The sequence below is a fragment of the Tachypleus tridentatus genome, chromosome 7 (genome assembly GCF_004210375.1).
Source record: "Tachypleus tridentatus isolate NWPU-2018 chromosome 7, ASM421037v1, whole genome shotgun sequence".
NCBI classification, from domain to species: Eukaryota; Metazoa; Arthropoda; class Merostomata; order Xiphosura; family Limulidae; genus Tachypleus; species Tachypleus tridentatus.
In genome coordinates, this window is record NC_134831.1 from 66,197,562 (window position 1) to 66,222,106 (window position 24,545).

Genomic DNA, 24,545 nt, shown 5'->3' on the forward strand with positions numbered 1-24,545 from the left:
ACGTCTTTACAACAGTTTAAGTTAAAATGACTTTTCAATTTAAAGATAAACAAGATACTTTGAATACCTCACAGGAAGTATGTGACTTGACGTACCCTAGTGAAATCAGGAATGTATTGGATCAACCACTAGATGGCTCTTTAACCGAATAAAGCAACAAATGTGTAGCTCAAACTTACAAAACCAGCATTTTTACCAATCACCGTCATCTACGTTAATGTGATGTTGTGTTTATCTTCAGTTTTTTTCATTATTATTCATCATTCAGTTCATTACAATACGTAAGTTTTGTTTCTTAAAGGTGTGTTTAAGATCAGTATTGTATTATTAAATAATGATTCAAAAACATATTTAGATGGCATTTATTATTACTTACACTTCATATTAATGAAGTATAATACTATACACTTTTATATATATATAAAGAACTATCTATTTGATTACCGTTCTTGAATCATACAAGAAATTGCTGATTTTGCATATTTCCTAAATTATGTCAGGGTGGATGGTGCTAATCAAAGTTCTTTAAACTGATCTTATAGTCATAATTTTGTGAAAATTGTAAACTTATTCAAAAGTGAAAAAAAGAAAAAGAAGTAAGGGACGTAATTTATGTGTGAGCATTGCAGTGGAGGGGGTTGTACATTTTGCCCGACAGGTATATGACACAGATAACTGACAAATAGATGGAAACCAATGTAATGAAACTTCCAATGACTGTAACTCGTGATTTTGAGTATCTGTTTATTTTGTCTGACAATGGGCACACTCGCTGGGAAAAAAAAATCCATTCATCTTAAAAGTACGCACTAGTAGTTTTCTCAACCACGTGTTATATGAAGCCTGCGTATATGAAGAAAAAAGAGTAAATTCAGATGTGTTTTCTTACAGCAAAGCCACATCTGGCTATCCGTGGGTATTCAAACCCCTGATTTGAGCGTTGTAAATCCGAAGACATACCGTTGTACTAACAGGGGGCAGTAAATTCAGAATAAACACCATAATATAATAAGAGTATTATAATGTTTTCACATTGAAATACTTTTCCTGAGCATTATGTTGGGCAACTCACATTAGTTGGAGAAGTTTTCCATCGGATTGTTATAGTTTATTGAATTTGTTTTATCAGAAGACAAAATATTTCAATCCAAAGTACAGAATGTCAACTGAAGTTCATGATTTCAACCATCGCACAGTAATTATATTAAACTGTTGATATTATATAGGCAAGCATTTGCAGTATAAGAACTTGTGATAAAAAAAAAAGGTGCTTCTGTTGGAGTGTAATTAACTCTACAGTATTGTTTCTCTCAATTGTACTAACAGTTATAACCTTAAAGCAGTTCTTTACTCGAAGAATTTCTTTTGAACTTCGTGTCTAGCTTTTACTGGTTACTAAGCCTAATTTAATGCCATCAGTACGTGTAGTAGTTGATGCTAGATAGCAAATGGCGGTCACTTCAGTTATTTATGCCCAGTGTATATATAATTGTAACGAAAATGTAGAAAACATCTTATAGGAAATAGCTCATAACAGCTAAATTGTTATATATCATAAGTATTACTTTACCTTAATTTACATATCCTAAATACACGTAGACTTCTCTTTTTTTCCGTACGTAACCTGACAGACTAACATCAACCTTTATGAGTTATCTAAAAGTTCAACTTAAAGAATATTCCAACTACCTCTGCCTCCTCCTTCTGGAGTTTGAAAACTTACTACAATTCTTGATTACCGATTCAACAGCTTACTTAAAATTTATTTATTATTGTTTCTACTTTTATTTTTTTTAGTATATTAAAATTTGAAAACTATACTATTAACATAAGTAAATAGATTCTTATTATGCAATTTTTCGGTATATTTCCTTGTCTTGCATCAATAAAATTGATATTGGAAGTAATCCAACAGTTGTGAAAAGCCAATTAAACAAAAGTGAAACAATTTGCAAGTTATCGTAATAAAACTTTATTATGTGTAGAAAGGGTGATAATCAGTGTAATTCTGCTTGAATTAAATGGTATTTCCCATATAGTTTTTGATACAAGTTACAACTAATGTTTGTTCTACATTTCTTAAGCCCTGCTGAAACAGTGAAACAATGTATTTGAGATTTTGTTTTGCAGGTAGGATAATGTAACTTTTAACTCTACCCTTGTTCTTTTAACATACTGTAAAATGTAATATAGGGTACCTTGTATGGAATCACATTTATTTTAAAGTATGAAAAGGAAGCTAATGATATTGATTTTTAAAAAGGCACAATTTACATGCTTTTTTACATCAGTATCTGTCTTACTTTTAAAATATGGACAAGCACATATACCACAGAGTCACAATCCAAGTAACTAATTGTTTTACAATTTTCAGTTGTTAAGCAATTTTGTTCTCATTTTGAATAAAGATATGTACATGGCCTATGGATATAGTTTACATATTTCAGCAACAATACTGTTTAATCATAGAACGTGTTATGTTTATATAACGTATCGTAATAGTAATATTTGGTTATTAGTTACACACTTTTCTAGTATAATTTCTAGAAGTTTCAGGGTGTATTATATACACAGGTACCATATGTAACAAGTTTAATATTATTGTAATACATGTAATTCGCTGACACAGCAAGAGGATATGTGAAATGGGCACATGCTTATATGGAGCTGAAGTCTTTCCCATCTCTTTAAATATTTCTGTAAAATACAACTTTTGAGTAAAACTATACTTATTACAAAATTTTGATTGAATAACCACACATAATTTATAACTAGAAATAATCTGTTTGAGTTTATAGTTATCAAAACTATATATGACCATCATTACATCAATCTGAAATGTTTAAAATTTAGCCTAACCCCTATGATAATTTTGTAGCTATGCCCTTAGTGATATATATCCTTCTAGTCTACAGAGTTGGTTAATTCAAACAATTTCTAAGGCATACATCTAAATATTAAAGTTAAGAACATGAAGCTTAGTTGATTAACTAACAACAGTAACACCAATATTGAATCCATGTAAATGCCCAATGTAAGTGTAACGAATTTTCAATTTAATGTTAATGCCAAGTTAATGTCATGAGCTTTTATTCAGCCGTGAAGTTGTTTCAGACTCAAACAAAAACTAAATGGTCAGACATCATTGTTTTCCTTTTTTTCTAAAATGTATAAAATTGAATAATTTATTATGTTTGATAAACTTGGCCTGTTAGTTGTTGTATTGCTTGTAAATTCTAACACTAGTTGAAGTTCAGTGAAGTTCTTTTTTACATCTCGTGATGAGTGACTGAGAGCTTGAACTAGTTGGCATACAAGATAAACACACGAGTTTTTTGTTATACAAGTTATATCAACAGAACCACTACATAACACTCAGTATTACGAATGTTGAATGTTAAGTATTAGCATGTACATAAAGCTACATGTAAACTTAAAAGTAAAATGTCACTTTTAAGAAAACATAAAAATTACCCAGGCATAAATTTTTAATGTGAAAATTGTAATTAATGTTTTTGTTTATTGTAAGTGGTTTGGGTTTTCTGTGTAACCCATTAATGTCTTTTTTTAATGTGGATGATAGTAATGGGGGTTGGTACTAGCAGAGGGGATACCTACCTCCATCATGTCCCTAACATTCATTAAAAGGCCACCAAATTCCAAGTCGAAGCCATGAAAAAATGTATAAAGTTCTCCAATGTTAAATTAAGCATAGCAAAAGTGTGGCTTTACAGATTGAAATATTTACATTATGGTAATTTGATTTTTTGGTTCTCATGCAAACTGTACAGCACTAAATTTTAAAGTTAATGTTTATAAGTATTAAGCCAAGCTAAAAGTTGATTTGTTGTTAGCATTGAAATCATATAATTTTTTTCTTTAAAGTATGATTGATAAGAGATATAATTGACAAGTTTGTTTAAGAATTATGACGTTGAACAAATTTTTGTGCTAGTGTAAACAAGTATCTGGTTTAGGCTTGCTAACAAAAATATTTGAAAATATTTTAAAGAATGTTATAGAATGCTTTTAAAAAATTTATATTGAAGGTCCATTTAAGAGTAAGATAAAATAGTTTATATTTTCATAAAGCAAGTTATAAAGATAGATAAGTAAAACATAAGGAGTTGTGTAAAATAATTGCTCATAGGCATAGGGCTGATTTGTTGTGAGGAACCAGTAATGTATATGTATAACCAATGAGATAATGGCATATTGTCATCTTATGTGATATACTCATTTTAAACCAATATATAAATAAAAATCACACATTCATGATTTTGTGATTTTTTTTTTCTTTAATCAGTTTCATAGATTTGCTTGGCATGAACTGAACATGAAATGGCAGTTTGCATAAAAAATATTAGGTAAGTCTAAATATCAAGTTCAAATGGTATTTCATGTTTTAAACACCTAACAGCAAGCTATATGGAAAAGCTATTGGGTTTTCTTTCAATACAGGGCCTTATGTAGTAAATTGTTACTTCTTATTTATAACTTATTTCATGATATTTCTTAATAATAGATGAAAAATTGTAGCATGACATCTTTTACTTTTATAAATATTTAGAAAGTGTAAATTTAATTGTTGTTGTTTTTGAAATAGCTTAGAGATGTAAGTAGTACAGTGTTTGTGGTCAGAGGAACAGTTTATCAGTTATCTGGTTCAGCTGTTACTTTACTGAATTTACTGTTAACAAGTGGTTAGCTTATAATGTTTTTGGGAAAATAAAGAATCTTAATGTAGAAAAAAATGGTCTAAGAAATATTTGGTTATGGTTATCATACTAAGTTTGCCAAAACTTTGTTCTATCAGTTACTTTTAATTTCATCCATTAAAATGGAACACATAAACATCCAGGTAAATGTTTTTCTTGTGTTTGCATGTACTTTAAAAGAGTATTATAATTGTGTTAGTAGTGCTGTTTCTTGATTTGCAAAATTAAAAAATGTATGATTTACATTTAATGTTGTAAGATGTGAAAATTGCCAGATTTATAGTTTATCTAAAGATAATCTGTATTTGTAATTTAAAGAAAAGCTTGTTTTAACAGAAATTTGTGTGGAATTTTATTCAGTTTTTTGTTTGGTGATATATGTAAATCCCAAGCTAGTTTTTACGTACAAGATAAAGAATACATTTGTTTTTAAGCCATTTTTGTTATGATATTACAGAAAAGCTTTTGAGAAACATACATTTTACTGTAGTGTTATTGTGTATTATTGAAAAATCCTAAGGTTTGTCAAATTTTATGTGCTTAAAAAATTCCCATTTGCAGTTTGTCTTTTATTTTTTATTAGATCCTTTTCACACACTATTAGAAAATCATTTCATCTGGGGATTTTTTATGGAGAGGTAAGCCATGGCTTAAACAGCTACTAAACTTAAAGTTGAAAAAAAACAACATACTAACCTCTACTCACAATACAGCTGTTATTCAACTACTAGGGTTTCTTTCCTTTGCCCGTCTGAGCATTGATCTGATTTTTTATTGTTTGCTTCAGTCTTTTATTTCTCATTTAATTGACCTTGCCAATATCTGTCTAATGAGACTCTCCACCCATGTCAAAGCACCCTCATTCTGGTACTGTATATATACACCTCATTTGGATAATTTTTTTTTTTTTGATGAAGTTCTCACTAATGGGTTTTTCTGTACTGCAGAACTGGAGATACTTTGTGTGTTTTGGTATTACCTAGTTGTTTTCTGAAACAAGAAAAATAAAATATGTTTTTGTTTGACAAGCTGATATACAGAATGAATTTCTGGATTCTTGTTTCTGGCAGGGAGGCAAATCAAGTTTCTTCCATCCCACCATTGATATCTAATGTTACTCAGTGGGAGAGATCACTCTCAGTTGAGGTTGTTGGTGGCCTTATTCATAGTGAGATGAAAACAATATACTCAGTGAAGTGATGTTTCTCCATGGGACTCTGAGGCTGCATTTGTGAGCACTCCTGGATGTTCTGGAAATAATTTAGATTTGCTTTTCCCAGTGCTTTTCTTTATTCTTTTGGCTTCTCAAGAGGGTAAGTTAGGACCAACTGCCTCTAGCTCCTTTTCTTCAGTTGGTGAATCAAGTGTGTGATGTTTTGGGTCTTTCCTCAGTTGATTTTGAGTTTTCACCTTTTTGGATGGTGGAAAGGTCTGTGACCAAATACTTAGTTCTCTCTCCAACCCCTGGTATTGTCATTCATGCAAGGAGGTTTACTACTCGGTTACATAAAGGGATAGCTATGCCTTGCTTGCCACATTTGTAAGAATAACAAGCTTTAGCCTACCACAACCAAATGGATGTATATTTAAACTCTCAATAGATACTCACTCCTGAATATTTGATGTTCCCAGATGGAGTTTGTAGTCAACCTGTGTAGATCACACTTCTCTAGGATTTATTTGTTCCTAACAACAGTACTAAGATGAGATTGAAACTCTATACCTTCCCACCGATTCTTATGTTACTCAAAGTACAAGTTATTATTTGTTCAAACCTTTGTTTAGTTCTGTTGATAGCACTGGATCAGCTAGTTAAATTTTTGTTTTCACTTCAGCAGTATTTTCAGGTGTACCAATCTCTTCCATTTCTTCATCGGTCATTTCTGTTGCTGCAACCACAATCCAACGTTGTACATCCAACCATCCTGAAGTTCAGGTTTCATGCATGGAAGTTATATGGTCTTTTGCAGGGATGTTGGGGTTTAATGTATGAGATTGCCATGTTTCTGTTTTAGTCTTTGCATAGTCACATGATGGGCATTTATCAGTGGAAGTGACAGATATGTTAACAATATTGTATGGTGTGTAGGTTAAGTCTACTTCATCCAAAAGTGTCAGTTGTAACCTCATTTTTTGACCTGGCCCTTTGACAGTGGTTTTGCATCTTCCACAATCACCTAAGATTAGGTGGTCTCATGTACTACCAGTCCCAGTGCTTTCCTCAAGTTGCTTCAAGTCTTTCTTCCCAAATGACCATTCCAGTTACCTAATTGGGATATTAATCATGTCAGCTTTCCATTAAGGTTTAAGTTTTGTTGCTGGTGGCCTGCAGCTGTTGCCAGTCAAAGTTATTTGCAATGCTGGTGCACAGAATGTTTTATCACCCCACCTATATGTCAGAAGTTAAAACTTGTGTTTGCTATTTGTCAACTAAAGACTTATACTTATATCTCTGTATAGTATAGATGTATATATATTGTGTTGGGCTCTGGAATCTTCTACAGTAAGTGTTTGTGATAAATCCAATGATAAATGAACATCATACACTCCACTGTATTAAAAATAATATATATATATATTCAAAATAGTTTAATGTATCTTTAACAAATTCTTTACACTGTAATGATAATAATAGGAATATCATAAACACTATATGGTTCTGTTCTTCTTATCAAAAGTCCACTTAAGCCCTTTTATTTACTTTAGAATTTCAGTTGAGAACCCAAACAACCTTATCTCACTTCTATTACACTAGTATTCTGTGTATAATTCACTTAAACTTGTAGCATGAATTACTGCAGTTGTATACTTCTCTTCCAGTAATTGTTTGGTCGTCTTTCTTCAAAATATCCTCTGTTCCTTTTGTCAAAGAGCTATCCAGCTGATTCAGTTACTCTAGAACCATGCTTTGATGGAATAAATTATTATATTTATCTCTTGTTTTCTACTTTTAGTCTTACTCTAACATATTACATGTTAAACCTGTGTTGATTGTTAGACCTAACACTTCTACTGTAGTTAACTCTATGAAGAACTTTTTCTTGGCCATGACTTTACACTCTTCTGCTATTATGTTTGTCTTTTCCCGCTTATATCATGCTATTTATATGTTTATTAATTAATTGTCTCTTTGCTATATCCTCAACATCAATGAGTTATGAACACAGCTTACAATAACCATCTGCTTGTAACTTTTATAATATAAAATCTAAACAACCATAGAATATTTATTCACAAAATAAACTAATTCATAATATCTGCACTAAACAGTCTTTTATATCATGGAACTACATTCTTCAATATCTAGACAGGTTCTTTTTACCTACAATACTGGTAGCCAGGGAAGAGGATAAATCCTCATCTGATTACTCTGACTGATCAGATTCTGATTGTTTGTCATGTCTAGCGAGGTTCTTGAATTGTTAGATTGCCTACATTGATGTCTTTAGAGGTGCTGGAAAATGACTTTTTTTATTCATAGGGATTCTTCAGTGTCCTGGGATTTATTCCTGGTTACTTTATTGAGGTGAATATGAAAATTGATCCATATTGCTTTGCCTGGGCTCTCTTTCAAGATGAGGAGACTTCTGCATGCCATGTTTCATCAGATTCATCACATTTCTGTGGTCTTAATGACCCAGTTGAGTTGTCCACTGGAGGACATTGTTCAGCTGGCATATGGACCTCCTCCAATATTTTTATCTCAGATTATTTACTTGATCTGACATTATCTTTTCATGAGGGTTTTTGAATACTCCCCTATAGCTATGTCAATCACATTTGCTAGATTGTAAGGAGGTGTGAGTATCTTTATTACTAATATTATTTGTTAGTTTCCAGGATCCTTTACCTCTTTTTCACAGGATCCCGCTCAGTGGCAAGTATTGCCCAGGCAGAAGTGCTTTGATCCAAACAATTCCAGACTAACAATCATTAACACAGTATACTTTATCTAGGTTGTAACAGCTTTTATATAAATGAGGTTTTCTATATAATCATACAGAGGCAGACATGGTAACATTACTGTACTACTGGTTTACCACTCATGGAGTAAAGCATAAGGGGATCCTTTCTGTTCTTGCTGATTATTGAATTGAATAATTGGGGTTGATTTGCTTTTAAAAATTTAGAGAACTTGGTTCACCTGTTGTGCTATTTTCAGAGCATTGTTCCTCAGGATTCACCATTGTTTGTTGCATCCCCTCATATTCTACTAGTGGAACTTGGGAGTCTTTAATCCCAGATGTTGGTAAAAGAGGCACCATCCTACCCGAGAACCTACTCATAATATCAGTTTAGATTTGATTATAATATGTCTTGTTGGGTTGAATGTGGTCTTTGTTTTGATCAATATTGCTTCAGTGTTTATGGAAGATGGTCCATTGTCTCCTTGTTATTCAAAATGCAGAGTAGTTTTCTTCTTGGTTCTTGGTTGAGCACAGTTTGTTCCACGTTCTCCCCATAATTCAGGGGACAAGTGGAATTTACCTTGACCACATGATTGGGGAGTGAGGATGAGTGTTCATAATTCCAGATGAGATGAGTTCTGTTTCCTTGCAGCATCCTGTCATTGTGAGTTTGGGGTTATTGCCTTTTGGACTTTTTCAGGCTGAGGAGAAGATTTGGTGTTACTGCCCTTCTTGTCATGATTCAGGTGGCTCAGGATGCATCACTCTATAGCTACAGTCTAGGATTTACTCATAAGAATGTACATTGCAGTCCATATGCCATAACCACCAACATGGGATTTAGGGATCTTGGCCATATAATCCTACTCTGAGCAATGGAACCTTGGTTATCTTGTTGGGACCTGGCTGATAGTGATGATGGATCATGTAAAACTGCACCTGCAAGTTCTGGTGAAAAGCATACATGTTTTGGATGTAGAGCATTTCCCCAACTAGGGTATAATCTTTTATTGGCACACCCACACTTTATGCAGATACTTTCTGTATTGATAAATATGTAATTCTAGCTGTAGAGTGAGTGGAGTTAAGTATATTTTGGAAGTCATTTTTTAAAATTCAAAATGTATTCCAATAATACCTATTTCCTCTCTCACTCTCCCACCCTGCTTTAGAAACTGTGGATTGGGTCAGGCTTGAAAAATGACAAAATCTGAATGAGATGCTTTTATACAGTGCCAGGATTCGGGACACATTGATGTAAGTGGAGAGTGTCATGAGACAGATATTGTCAAAGGCATTTAAGTGGGGAATAAAATGCTGGAGGAAATGAGAAGAAATCAGAACACTGTTTAGATGGGCAAAAGAAGGAAATTTTACCAGCTAAGTAACAGTGTGAAGGGAGGTAAGTATTAATGGAAATACATTTTTGATTGAAGAAAATTTTAACATATTTTTATGAATGTAATCAAGCTTAAGTGTGATAAAACTAAGTTATTATTTGAATATGTGAGAAGTGACTTAATTTTTGAGAGTTAGATTTGTTAAAATGCTATAAAGATTTTCATCTATTAAAAGTACACATACATAATATATATTACTTTTCAGAATACAAAACTAAAGAATTGGGGACTGAAGCATGAAAGAACATTACTGCAATCAGTAAGTAGTAGAAAAACAAAACTTTACAAAGTTGCTGTCATTGGCTCAGGCAGTTGGGCATCTGCCATTGCTCGAATTGTGGGACATAATGCTAGTCATAATGACCTATTTGATGAAACTGTTATGATGTATGTAAGACAAAGAATTTTTAAAGGAGAAAAACTCAGTGATATTATAAACAGTCAACATGAAAACCCTTGTTACCTTCCTGGTTTTAAACTACCTGACAACGTTTTTGCAGTTTCAGATGTTGTTGAAGCAGCAAGAAATAGTGACATTATAATTTTTGTCATGCCTCACAAGTTTGTTAAACAGACTTGTATTCCACTGTTTGGCCAAATTAAGCAAAATTCTCTTGGTGTGTCTCTCATAAAAAGTTTTGACGTTGATGATTCTGGCGAAATAAGACTCGTATCTGATTGGCTAAGAAACAGCCTTCATATTGATGTCAGTGTTCTTATGGGTGCCAACATTGCACATGAGGTTGCAGCTGAATTTCTTTGTGAAGCTACTCTTGGCACTTATGATGAACAAGTTGGAAATATTTTAAAACAATTATTTGAAACAGATTATTTCAAAGTGACACTGAGTACTGATGTATCTACCATAGAGCTGTGTGGAGCTTTGAAGAACATAGTTGCTCTTGCATCAGGTTGTGTGGATGGGCTTGGTTATGGGAATAACACGAAGGCTGCTGTGATTCGACTTGGATTGACTGAAATGATAAAATTTGCCCAGTGGTTTCATCCAAAGGCAAAACTAGAGACCTTCTTTCAGAGTTGTGGGGTTGCTGATCTGATAACAACCTGCTATGGTGGTCGAAACAGGAGGCTGGCTGAAGCTTTTGTGAGGACTAATCAAAAGCTGAATGAATTAGAAGCAGAAATGCTTGAAGGACAGAAACTCCAGGGACCTGAGACTGCATATGCAGTGCATAGGGTTTTGGAAAAACAAAATCTTGAAGAAAGCTTCCCTCTTTTTGTTGTTGTAAATAAAATATTTACAGGACAGCTACCTCCAACAGAGCTTATAACATGTGTTCGACATCATCCACAGTTCCGAAATCTGATTTAGAAATGGATTTTGTAATGTTTTTTTTGTTTTTTTGTAAGAGTTCGCAACATGTTCTAAGTACCAAAACGTAACTGAATATCTGGTCAAACTCAGGTTACAAGTTTATTTCTTCCTGAGAAAGTTCTTGACATTGCTAGTTTTTATTAATTTCTTTGCTGGTAGATGTAGTTTCAATTTATTTGTAACTATATATATGGAAAGATACTTAAACAGTTAAGCAAAAATTAACATCAAAAGTAAAAACTGCAATAAAACAGCAAATCCAATTTTTGTTTTTATTATTTATGTGAAAACAGTCACCTTTCCATAACTTTCTACAGGCAGTGAAGGGCAATATAGACGTAGGACATTATGGGCGTGATCATCTATACATCATGCTCTCCTAACCAGTATTATTTTGACAATTTTATTTGATTTTTTATATTTTCTTCAACATATGAGATTGGCAAAGGAAGATTAACTCTGGGTGTACAGTGTATTCCCATAAATAACTCCAAAACACAGGGCACATTTTATATCCCACATTATAGCCTGTACCCTGGGGATCATTTTATTTAAAACTTTGTCTTAGATTTTGCTTTCATTTTGGGTCTATTTTGTTCATTGATATATATATGAGCATAATGATTTTTTAAAACTTTGACATGAGATATAGATATCTCTAGCTGTTATGGCTTGTGTGTGTCTAAGTTATAGAAAAGACCAAATTTATCAGATGCATAAATGTAGTTGAAATGATTACTTATTTATATATTGCTGCATTTTTACTGGAATTAATATGTTAAGTGAAAGTAGGACATGCCATTTAGAGAGCCAGTGCTCTAGTAGAATGAAATTCAAGAAGGAGCAAAACTGCAAAGTGAATCTTAGATATGTTTGCAGCTCATTGAAATGTCAATTGCCATTAATGTAAACAAAAGGCATTTAGTGCTGAAATCTTCAGAGTAGTGTCAGTTTGATATAAACTTAGAAAAAATAAAAGGTTTAGGTTTCTTGATAGTGATTGCATTAAAAAAGTTTTGTATATATATACAATTATGTATATGGTATAAAAAACTTGGAAGCTATCTAAATTAATATTAAATAACATTTATAACTTATTCATAAATATTTAGCTAGTAATACTTGAGTGATGAAAATAATTGATTTAGGTGGTTGAATGTAAACCACTTTGTTTTTTAGACTATTTTGACAGCTTAACATTAATATAAACATATATATATATATATATGTAACATTTTTGGTGAATTTTATTATTAAGGAAAAACTAGTTCAGATGTCATTCTGTACAAGCGCAGGAAACTTTTTAAACATTATTGTACAAAATATATCATGATCTAATACAAACCGTGTTGTTTACAGTTAGTAAGTTCACAAGTCTCTAGCTCATATTTATTGCCTGTTGTATGTGACCATGTATTAGCTGCTTTGTGGCCCACCCGTATGTTGTAACACAGTAACAAGGATGAACGTAGTCTTTATCAGTTTCCTTGCCTGTGCTCCAGTGTAATTAGTTGTATCTTGATTAAACAAAATATGCAGTGTCTTGGTTATTTTTTTGAGCACATTAATGTTTCGTAGTTTTACATTTTCTGTAGTGCTGTCTACCACCATGTGCAGATTTTTCAAGTAAATTGATCATTTATCAAACATAGAAGCTGCTATATAGACTTCAATGTTACCTAGTTCTGCTTATTTTTTATTTTGCACTAGCTCATAATTTATTGCCAAGGTGTTTCTGTTTTTTGTCACTTTATCGTTTATGTGTGTGTTCCCCAATTTTATAAACTGTAGTTTTAAAATGTCAGTTCACTCTAAGTTACAAAAACAAAGCATGTCACCACGAGGCGATAGTTTAATATTTTTAGTAATATCAATTCTTATTGATTTAGCTACATCAAGGATTATGTAAATAGTAATTTGACGTATTATACTAATCTTTAATGAACGCGTAAGGTCAATACGTGATACACTGATATACCAAATTCAGCGGTTTGTTCTGATTGTAAACTTTGGCTAGCGTCTATGCTTTCTAACCCTGATAATTAATCGGTTGACCTATTCCGTACTGGAATTTAATAAATTTTCGTGAAAAATATTTTCAACTGTACATTGTCTTTCTGAAGACAACCACAGAAAAGTTCAGGTATTTGAAATTGTCCGACAGGTAAGGAAAATGTCACATTTCCTGTGGTTAACTAATCTGATCATTTCTTTTTTGGTATCATTGAGTTGAAGTGATACCTCGCCTAATTATATGTTTAGCAGCGAGTGTTATAATAACTTTTCTTTCGTTCTGACTGTTATAAGCTGGGTATCTCGAATTTGTGGGGCAACTTGCCTATCAAGGACATTCTTTGCCCGACTGAAGGAACGGTAATTACTTAATGCTTGTTTTTTTTATTATACGGAAAGAATATTTAAAAATTAAATTAGTATAATTGATTACATCGCTCTCTGATGGCAAAAGACGCGTTTTTGAACTTAAACCAAACATAATCTGAATTCTTTACTCAAATTTGCATCAGTTGTTCTGAGTAAGCTTGTATTAAAAGGTAGTAATTTCTTTTAGGGTTTAAGCATTTTCTTTTCATGACAGTAATTTTTGTAATAAAATACATTTGCGTGAGCAATAAATTTGTTCTGTCATTTATCCATACAATCATAATCGTTTGTGTCTTAAATATTTAGTCATAATTGCAGAAGCTTTTGTGTTATTACACAAATTGAACATAATTCTTGCATCACGCTTACAAATCGGAGATCCATGATAAAACTTCACGTTTTGAAAAATTATTCTACAAGCGTAACGTAATATATTGATTTGCTGTCACTAGAATATGAGCTGGGACAATGGAGGTTCGAGGTCAGTATTTTTATTATTTAAAAATATTGTGGTTTACACATGGAAACTATAATGAAGCAGTAGATTTATTGTGATAAGACCGCAGTAATAGCTAATTAACTGAAATACTATTAAACAGCGATTTGAATAACATGTTGCACATATACCGTTGATGAAGATCACTAAACCTTGAATTGTGTAACATTGTCTGAAACAAATGGTACATTTTTCTTTGTAATCAAAAATTATGATAAGAATAATTGATTTGGCAATCGCTTCAAAACCGCACTCTTAGAGAAAGTTGAAGAAAAGGCGTGATAATCTGGGGAATACACGTGTATTATTGTGCAACCGTGTGCTTTTAGAATAAAGGACCTGGTGAAACTGCATGTATACATAGTTTTCTCTTAATATGTTTTAATTTTTATTTTTGATTGTTCGATAAAATACGTAAACACTGGATTTTCAGTTAGAGCATAATTTAAACTGTTTTAAAATCATGTGTTTATTAAATATTTTGTTAAATTGTGAAAAAAATTAAGCATGGCGTATTTACTGCACAAGTTTTGAAGGCCATACGTATCATCCGTTCAGACTCGTTTTTTCTTTTGTATGAAAGCGATTGTTTGTTTGTAGTTAAGCATAGAGCTACACAAGATGGTCATCTGTGCTCTGCCCAAAACTCGGTTTCTGGAGTTGATATGAAAGGGAAATATACCCCTTACGAAAGAAAAATAAAATATAGCTTGGCAGGTGTGCAATAGATTAAATATATGTTTAATATACTAATACTTAGCTCTTGGCCAGGTGGTTAAGGCACTCTAATCGTAATCTGAGAGTTGCAGGTTCGAATCCCCGTCACACCAAACATGCTCGCCCTCTCAGCTGTAAGGACGTTATAATGTGACGGTCAATGCTACTATTCGTTGGTAAAAGAGTAGCTCAAGAGGTAATGGTGGATGGTAATGACTAACTCCCTTTTCTCTAGTCTTACACTGCTAAATAAGGAATTGTTATCGCAGATAGACCTCGTGTATCTTTTCACAAGATTCAAACCAAGTAAGAACTTCATTTTTATTCTTAAGAAAAAGACTATATCACTAAAACTAACCAACAACGTAATATACCTATTACTACAAACTCACACTCAGGACTGTTTTGACCACTTAATTAAATCCATCAGTGAAAAGTTTGAACGAATTTTAAAAAATAAATAGAACAATCTTAATTATGTGTGATATAAGCAGGCTTCTTATCTAGGGAGAACGTAATAATTTCAGATGCTCTTTCACTTTTAACATAAATTTAACGATGAAAGAGACATCTATTTAAGTTGACTAACACATAAAAGACACATCTGTTATTTGTCTTTTTCCATGTTTAATATGACACATTTTATTAATAATATTGGGTAAATAAAAATAGAACACACCATTACTTCCTTATAGACATATGTGATATGGATGCATTCTCCCCTCTGCATTAATTTAAACACAATGGAAGACTAGATATTCTGAAAGCTGTTTAAAATCAATCCAAATTCTAAAAACAGACACTGCTTTCTTTTTATCCTTATATAACTGAAGTTGAGACTGAACATTATATTCAAAATAATATTAACACTTCCAGGGGTATCAAGATTGCTTCTAGCTTTGCTGATCTCTTTATGAGTAATACTGAATGAGAAAAAACATTTTAAAATTTTAGTCTTGAAAACACTACACTGGCATTTTTTTTATTTGTATAGCTGGCATTTAATCAGTAGAGAAACGCTTTTAATTGTGTGGAGAGTAAATAGGAACTCGTTGATAATCAGTACTTTTAATATTCATTTTGTCAACTAATTTAAAAGGTAAGTTAATAAATTTTGAAGGAAAGGATGTATATAGAAAGTGTTCAGGTAATCAAATCAACCCAAGAAAAAAACCGCGATGAAAAGGAAGTGTGTGTATGTTTTTTATAGTAAAGCCACATCAGGCTACGTGCTGAATCCAGCGAGGGGAAATAACTTATAAAATAAATAAAAGACTAAAAAACAGAATCATAAATAAGGTAATTAAGATCACGCATACACATACGAAATAGAGATGTAAAAAACGTATCATAACTTACGGATTAAAGATAAAAATATCAAGTTATTATTGAGCAAGAAAAGTGGAGGAAAGACAGAGAAGAAAAATCTATTAGTAAATCAAAAGGAGGATTAAACAGTAGAGAAAATATAATAAAATTAGTATGTGAAATAGGTTTACGAATATAACAGAAATATGTAATGATGGGGTAAAAATTTATGTCTTCACGATTAATTACATTCAGGGTAATTACTCAGTAAACTTTTTTTTTAAATTCTCTTTACGTTTAAATTAGAATTCTTTGTCTAGAATGATCATGGATAAGCCACTAATAAGATGATCGAGTTTATTGAAATGTGAAGCAACGAGAAGATATTTTTTGGTTGTAATGAAGACTTAAGTTTATTCAGTAGATTCAGCAGATAGCCCAAAATGGCTTTGCTATAAGAAAACACACACACACACGTAAGGTTATTAAACCAATATCTAGGGATATTTGTTTTGTAAAGTGCAAAGCTACGTAGTAACATCTATGTTCTGCCCATTGCAAGTATCGAAACCAAATGCTTAGCATGGCAAGCTCTCAAACGTACTGATGAAATACCTGGGATCATTCTCTAAGGATATTTTGGGTTTCTCCAACATAATGATATTTACATTTTTTTGTGTTATATAAGAAATGAATTTATCGAAATGAGTCGAAGATAAATGTTTAACATTAACTTTATTACTGTTTTCACAATACAAAGCACTGAGAAGCACACATTTTACAAACGCTTATGTGTATATATATTTATAGTAACATATATCTTATGAGTCACAAAAAGACACATTTATTCACCAAATGCTATTCGTTGGACTTGACATAAACCTGTCACATATCAATAATTCACTAAAACTGGATTTTAACAATAACATGTTGAAACTAGATTTCTAAAGGTGGTCACAGGCAGTGTTTAATTCACACTACTTCTATAATATAATTCGTTTTGAAATAGTTCATTAATTGATATTTGCTGGACAACAAACAACGTTTCGATATCATTGTGCCTAACTCCTAATGAACTGGTGACACCGAAATTCGTTTCTTTTACAGGATGTTTAAATGAAAGACACATTGATATAAAATTATTTAATTATCTTATAGATACACTTAGGTTATTTATATTTTAGTTTTGCTCATGCCTAAGTCACTCTTAAGAAAGAAGTATACCTTTAAACACCCTTGGTTATTAGTTGTTAAATTGTGATTTCTCTTGTTCTTCATTTTTTCTTCATTCAACGTTATTTCTTAGAATCGATGCTTATGAATACACACAGAGTTTTAATTATTTCCAATAAATTTGGATTTTGTGAATATTTTGTAGCAGGCATTTTATTAGAGTAATATGTTTAATACGTTTGTTTTTATTATATATATTTATACACAGTGTGTATGTGCACTTGTTCAAACAGTTAGGTTAAATTTCTGAAATAGGGAAAATTAATTCGCATTAAGTAACGTGATCGTTGAAATTTGAATATTTATCCTAAAAACAGAGTTAAGGGTCATGCGGAAGTAGCAATATGAGAAGACGTATACAGCTGAACAAAATTACCAAATATAAAACAAAGTTTCGTGATTAACTATGACAGAATGTTTTACGACATGCCAGAAATACTGTTCTTATAAAATAAGTTAAACACTTTTTATATAATGATAAATTTTCATGTAACCATTAATAATATAACTAGGAAAAACCTTGCGGTTGGAACAAAAACATTTCACAAGGACGTCATTATTTGATTTTTACGTAAACACGTATATTTATGCAAGAACAAGAGTACGTACATAAGATTACTTTATCACACAATTTCACGACATTAATATTCAAATTTAACACATATAAGTAAATTTATATCTCTTCTGAAATTTCTTGTAGGAGGCTCAAGTTTCACGCTTAATTTTAAGCAGTATTGTACATCTCGATTATAATTCGCCCAACATAACACTGAGTCATCAGCTTTTAGTATATTTACAAGGTGTTGGTAAAAAACAACAACAAAAGAAACATGTTCTGTAGTAAAACGATTTTAGAAGTTTTAAAGATTACTCACTGATATGTGTTTGAAGCATTCCTATTCACAATGATATGTTTTACACTGAAAAAAGTAATTTGCTGAATTAGTAACGCACGTACTTTACTGTACATATGATTTATATCAATATTATGTGGTATTGGCTGTACCCTTTGGATGAAGTATTGTTACTTTGAAAACGTGGAGTTTGAGGATAATATTATTCTATATCTTTCAGCCAATTATTTGCACATATTCTCTTTCATTATTTGTTACCGTTTTGCTTCACCTAAAATACAACGAAGATACAAATACGTGACTACTTGTACACATAACAGCTTTGGTGTCAAAAACTTTAAATCTACATTAAACACTATCAACTGTAATATTTGCGGACCACATACTTTAGCGTCATCTAGTGCATATTATGAATGTATATATAATAAGTAAAATGAATTACATACAGTAACAGAAGTTTAACAAGCTGACAGTAAATTTGTCACAAAACAACATTTAATCAAAATTTTGATTAATATACTTATCATTATTATTTATGTTATGGAATCAAACATATGTTCAATAAAGAACACGACATTTTCTAAGCAAATTAGCAAAATCCTAAGCTTAAAACATTAATATTAAGCTTTTGTTTGTTTGTTTTGAAATTTCGCACAAAGCTACTCGAGGACTATCTGTGCTAGCCGTCCCTAATTTAGCAGTGTAAGACTAAAGGGAAGGCAGCTAGTCATCACCACTCACCGCCAACTCTTGGGCTACTCTTTTACCAACGAATAGTGGGATTGACCGTCACATTATAACGCCCCCACGGCTGGGAGGGCGAGCATGTTTGGCGCGACTCGGGCGCGAACCCGCGACCCTCAGATTACGAAGCGCACGCCTTAACGCGCTAGGCCATGCCAGGCCTATATTAAGCTACCCACAAAGATTTCTACAATGCTCGAGTTTCTAAAGCAAGTCCTCTCAGATAATCTTACTTATCAAAGTTTGACTTTATTTCGTTATACACAATGTTGACTGTTGTTACTGTTTTTCATATATTTGCTACTTTTTAGTTTATATGCACATCACAGCAGCAGTTATTTATTCAAAAGTAGAATCATAATGCTTTCCAAACGTTTATTGCTTAACCTGTCGACCACAGTTTTGACCAAGCAAAAGTAGTAATAATACGAGCCCACACTAATATTTGTAAAGGTTCGTTATGTTGTAGGCAGTGATTTTTTTTATCTATACTAGTTACCAACAATATATATATAATCTCTTTCAAGGACCTTATGTTGTCTGTAAACTATAATATTCTAGTAGCGATTATGATGTTATGAAAGCTAATTATTATATATTAATGTATGATATCTGAGTTAGTTTATCGACCAAACCTATTCGTTTCTTCGTGATAATAATTTTCATTTGTTTGTTTTGTTTCTGAATTTCGCGCAAAGCTACACGAGGGCTATCTGTGCTAGCCGTCCTTAATTTTGCAGTGTAAGACTAAAGGGAAGGCAGCTAGTCATCACCACCCACCACCAACTCTTGGGCTACAATTTTACCAACGAATAGTGGGATTGACCGTTACATTGTAAAGCCCCCACGGCTGAAAGAGCGAGCATGTTTGGTGCGAATGGAATTCGAACTCGCGACCCTCAGATTACGAGTCGAATGCCTTATCCACCTGGACATGCCGGGCCAATAATTTTCGTATATATATATATGTATTTTTTTTTTACACACACTCACAAATATACGAAGAATAAATACGTCCGATTATTTGGATCGTTAAACACAAAAGAGTTACAAAGTGATTTTAGAACGCAGATGTTTCACTTTATATAATCTTCAGTTCAATTGCAACCTCAATAATTAGCAAAAATGTTATGAAACCTCGGCTATTACAGACTGAAACGAGACTGATGTTAGTTACAGTTACAACAGCCGGTCATTCGATTTCTTCATTACTTAAACATGTTTTCTAACTCTCATATACCAAAGCACAAGTTCAGCGTTAACGTATCCCTTGAGCATCGACAGTTCTAGACACTTACTTTGATTGAGAATCATCCTACTTCTCTTAGCCTTACCACGTATTTAATTATATAGTAATATTACGCATCGCTTGTTTACACACGGTATCAGCTTATTGGAAGTAGGAAAATAATATTTTACGAAGTGAGATATGTACTTCACAATAATTGTATTATCATCTGTGAAATGAGATATGTACTTTACAATAATTTTATTATCTTCTGTGTAATTATATATATATAAACGCAGTTCTTGTCATATATTTCTCTACATCCAACAATTATGTTAGAAAACCCACAAGAATACAACGTAAACAAGTTCTCTATCGGAAAATTTTCTGTGTTCTATTATTTCATTTTCCCCATTACGGACAAAATATCTGACGCCAGTGGTTGATTGCTATCCATACTTACCGCAAGCTCAAGATAATATGTTTGTTACGCTTTTTGGTCAGAAATTAGAGTATATATATTACGACTCTTGTCTTCATTTGATCTTAAATTGGCCTATAAATAAAAATAAACGATATCGATTCTTTCACCAACGGCCATGTCTGCCCTCACTTGAAGCAACACTTGATAATCACGCAGTGTGCTGATGAGACAACAATCCTCCAGCGATCATAAGGTGCTGGTGATAAGTTGTTGTTGCAATTGGTTTCGATGAGAACGTTAAGATAAATTTTATGTTAGAACTAACTATAAATACAGGTACTATTAATAATATTTACACTGACATTCTATTAACCTTCAGAATACCTTATTCCGGTTCGGTTAAATAGAACTTAGGAGAGCAAGAAAGGTAAAAAAAAGAAAACATTGATTTGATTTATGAAACTAAGTTTTTTGAATGAACTAGCTGATGGTTTTCATCATTATAGGATTTTATCACAAATGCAAAAATTTATTTCCTGACTTGGAAAGACGAACTTAAAAACATTCTGTTCAATCCATAGAGAAGCAAAACTCCATTAACGGAAAGCCAGTGAACTAATAACCACGTTGTGGATTTTTCAATTTACAAAATCACCTTGCTGCACTTTAATTCTTCTTTACCACTTAACAAATAGGTAGCTTTATTGAGAAATTTTGTTTTATTAGCAATGTCGCAACACATAGTTTGTATATACGTATAACAAGTGAATTCAGTACGATGGATACAACCTTTTAGGGGGGTGTAAATTGCACGGGATGGATATAATATCCTTTGTTTGAACATCAAAATCTGGGTATTAGTACACAAAGTCGGAGATATAAAATAAAGAACAAATTATTTTTTGTATTGAGTTTATATTTCGAAAGGAAAATCGTGATAACTCAAATACATCTAGATGCGTGGATACTTCACTTGGCCCCGTTTTGTCAAGTTCTGTTTCCTCTATTTTTCCACTTTCACAAGTGGTGTTAGTACATTTAAAGTAAAATATATAAAACACAAACTAAGTTATTTGACATTAGGCTCACTTTATCAACTCGTAAGATTAAGTCATATTTATTCAGATAGGTAACACACTGACCGTCCATATCAGTTACCAACAGTGTAGCAGCTAATCGAATGTGACGTGAGTGTATTTGAATTATACTTTTAATTACTACAGATATCTAAACACATCTGATATTAGAAATGTGGATCATTATCTTGTATATCATCAATGTATAGATTTTTTTCAAACTAATATATCTAATTTAAAACTAAAATTTGGAAATGGGACCAAACCATTTAGCTTAATCCGTTTTAAGCAGCCACGAATTACTTACACAAATTATATACATATATTTTTTTGTACTGTCTTTTACGAACAATAATAAATTACATTCTGTAGTTAAATACAGAAAGTTATACTCTTCAACTTGATAAACATTAAAACACTATGCAAATCAAGATTATACACGTAGGGGTTTCCAAAAATACGCAGCAACATGATAAACTGCTCCCCCTAGTGGTAGAACATCGACAAATCAAGCATGCAACATTCTTATCATAAGAGTAAAATTAAACATTAACGTTTCGTTTAATCGTTGTATAACTGTTTTCTATCCAACTTCTTCGTGGCAAACCTCCATATAGTTAGGATCCCTAAAAACGTCTTTTATCATTTCTTTCAGCATAGTGTAACGAGGAATCACAGGATACGATTTTGTATCTACGTAAGCCACGTTTAGCTCATGGATGATGTTTTTAAGGTTCGAATATTTCTTCAGCAGTCGGTACAGATCGTTGATGAGTTGTTCGTTTTCTGCTTCAATATCCTGAGTACTAACACCTAGCGGAATAAGAGGAAGCATTATTTTCTTCATGAATGAAGGATAGATTACTTTAACTATTTCTACTTGTTCAAAGACATAACAGAGAAACGTGGATATGAAAGTCTTTAAGTTATTGATTAACTCAACCTTTTCACAGAAGTCGAGTTTGATATATTTAGAATCCAATGAGCACTTTCAGGTATATTTTTGTACTTTTTCTCACGATGTATTATACGCATAATCCCCTATTTTCCACAATTCCTACAAAATCTTTTAAATTATGTATTCGGTGTTGGAGATTATATCGACTAGACAATAATTTGAGGGGATTGCATCTAACGCCTTGCGAGTACACATACTGTTGTATTTAGCGATGCCCTTTACGCATTTTCTGTTAAGATTAAGTAAAGTCCAAACTACTGTATATTATCATATCTAGGCTTTAAAGAGTATTTTAAGCAACTTTTAAATGATCGAAAGTATGAAACCTCACACAAACATTTTATATATATACTGAATTATTTTATAATAAAACGAATTAATCAGTTTTTAAGTTATTAAAAATTGTTCAATGTATATGAAAAGAATCGCGATTGTTTGGTTTGTTTTGAATTTCGCGCAAAACTACACGAGGGCTATCTTCGCTAGCTATCCATAATTTAGCAGTGTAAAACTAGACGGAAGGTAGCTCGTTATTACCACCCACCGCTATTGGGCTATTCTTTTACCAACGAATAGTGGGATTGACCGCCCCATTATAACGCCCCCGTGGCTGAAAGGTCGAGCATGTTTGGTGTGAACCAAGACCCTCAGATGACGAGTGGAGTGCCTTAACCACCTGGTCATGCCAGGCAAGAATCACAACTCCCACTAAACAAGTGTAGTTTAAATAAACATTAAACACTCAACGCAAGCTAAGCAAAAATATGTTGGAGTTATAAAACTACAAATAAACACAAACTGTTAAACAAGTATTGAAAAATTGAAATTAATTTAGATAAGATAATCAAGAAAACTATTTTTGTTTATTTTATTTTATTTTATTTTATTTTAATAGAAGATTGTTACGAGAGAAACATAATAATATTCTCCTATAATGGAAAATTTTAAAGAAAATGTATTAGCTTGTTCTTTACACACTTTTTCTCTAATATCTTCGTCTCACCAAACATGCTCGCCATTTCAGCTGTGAGGGCGTTATAATGTTTCGGTCAATCCCACTATTCGTTGGTAAAAGAGTAGTCCAAGAGTTGGCAGTGTGTGGTGATAACTAGCTGTCTTTTCTCTAGTCTTACACCGCTAAATTAGGGACGACTAGCGCATATAGTCCTCGTGTAGCTTTGCGCGAAATTTAAACCAAACCAAACCAATCTCTAACCTCACATAACGGAAACAGAAGGCATATAAACATTACTGGCCTATACGTTATTACGTTACCTACACGCACTTCCAACGTCTTTACAAACTCTACTGTGTTTGTATTTTGTATTTACAGCAAAGCTAACAAGATTACCCGCTGTCGTTTCCAATCCACTGACTACAGGTAAAGCAAAACCTGCCAGCAGCACCCTACCAACAACGAGTGAAAGTAATGGATTGGCAACCACTCTTATAACGCACCCACAGTTTAAATTGTTCGTATTAGTTTAATGTCACTAGTCAAATTCCGAAGCTCAAAGCTCTACCACAGGGCTATGCAACGCTCCAAGCATTATTGCAGTTAAAAGGATTAAATCAATTTTGTCAGTTTTAGTTTGAATAAATTTAAAACTAACTCCTGTTTTTACGTCCCAAGATAGATATACTGCAACTTTAAGCATTTCTTAATAGCAATTTCCTATTATATTATACATACAATTTCACTATAATATAAAGGATGTTTAAATAATTTTGTTAAAGGATCCGAATAAGAAACATTTCACGTA

The 24,545-nt window shown here is 32.4% G+C and overlaps 2 protein-coding genes across 6 annotated transcripts in view; one reads left to right on the plus strand and one right to left on the minus strand.

Moving 5' to 3' along the window:
* Window positions 1-157: 157 nt before the first annotated feature.
* LOC143255864 (glycerol-3-phosphate dehydrogenase [NAD(+)], cytoplasmic-like) lies at window positions 158-13,996 on the plus strand. Of its 5 annotated transcripts, none has more exons than XM_076512200.1 (4): window positions 158-281; window positions 4,307-4,367; window positions 5,302-5,356; window positions 10,232-13,996. In XM_076512200.1, the coding sequence occupies exons 2-4, from the start codon at window positions 4,342-4,344 to the stop codon at window positions 11,357-11,359; spliced, it is 1,209 nt and encodes a 402-aa protein (XP_076368315.1). In that variant the 5' UTR covers window positions 158-281; window positions 4,307-4,341; the 3' UTR covers window positions 11,360-13,996. The 5 variants fall into 5 exon arrangements, with proteins under 5 accessions (XP_076368315.1, XP_076368317.1, XP_076368319.1 ...); XM_076512202.1 differs by lacking the exon at window positions 158-281 and adding an exon at window positions 957-1,195; XM_076512204.1 differs by lacking the exon at window positions 158-281 and adding an exon at window positions 1,248-1,267.
* A 3,015-nt stretch (window positions 13,997-17,011) lies between these two features.
* Window positions 17,012-24,545, minus strand: part of LOC143255866 (uncharacterized) — a 93,217-nt gene continuing 85,683 nt past the window's right edge. Inside the window, exon 4 of the mRNA XM_076512206.1 lies at window positions 17,012-22,637. Coding sequence (XP_076368321.1) covers window positions 22,408-22,637 — 230 coding nt within the window. The 3' untranslated portion in view covers window positions 17,012-22,407. The remainder of the gene's footprint in view (window positions 22,638-24,545) is intronic.

Excerpts from the sequence above, each read along its gene's own strand:
- LOC143255864 (XM_076512200.1), top strand. The coding sequence starts at position 4,342 with ATGGCAGTTTGCATAAAAAATATTAG. Across the intron at positions 4,368-5,301 it reads GTTTGCATAAAAAATATTAG|ATCCTTTTCACACACTATTA; the intron begins GTAAGTCTAAAT and ends ATTTTTTATTAG. Across the intron at positions 5,357-10,231 it reads TGGGGATTTTTTATGGAGAG|AATACAAAACTAAAGAATTG; the intron begins GTAAGCCATGGC and ends ATTACTTTTCAG.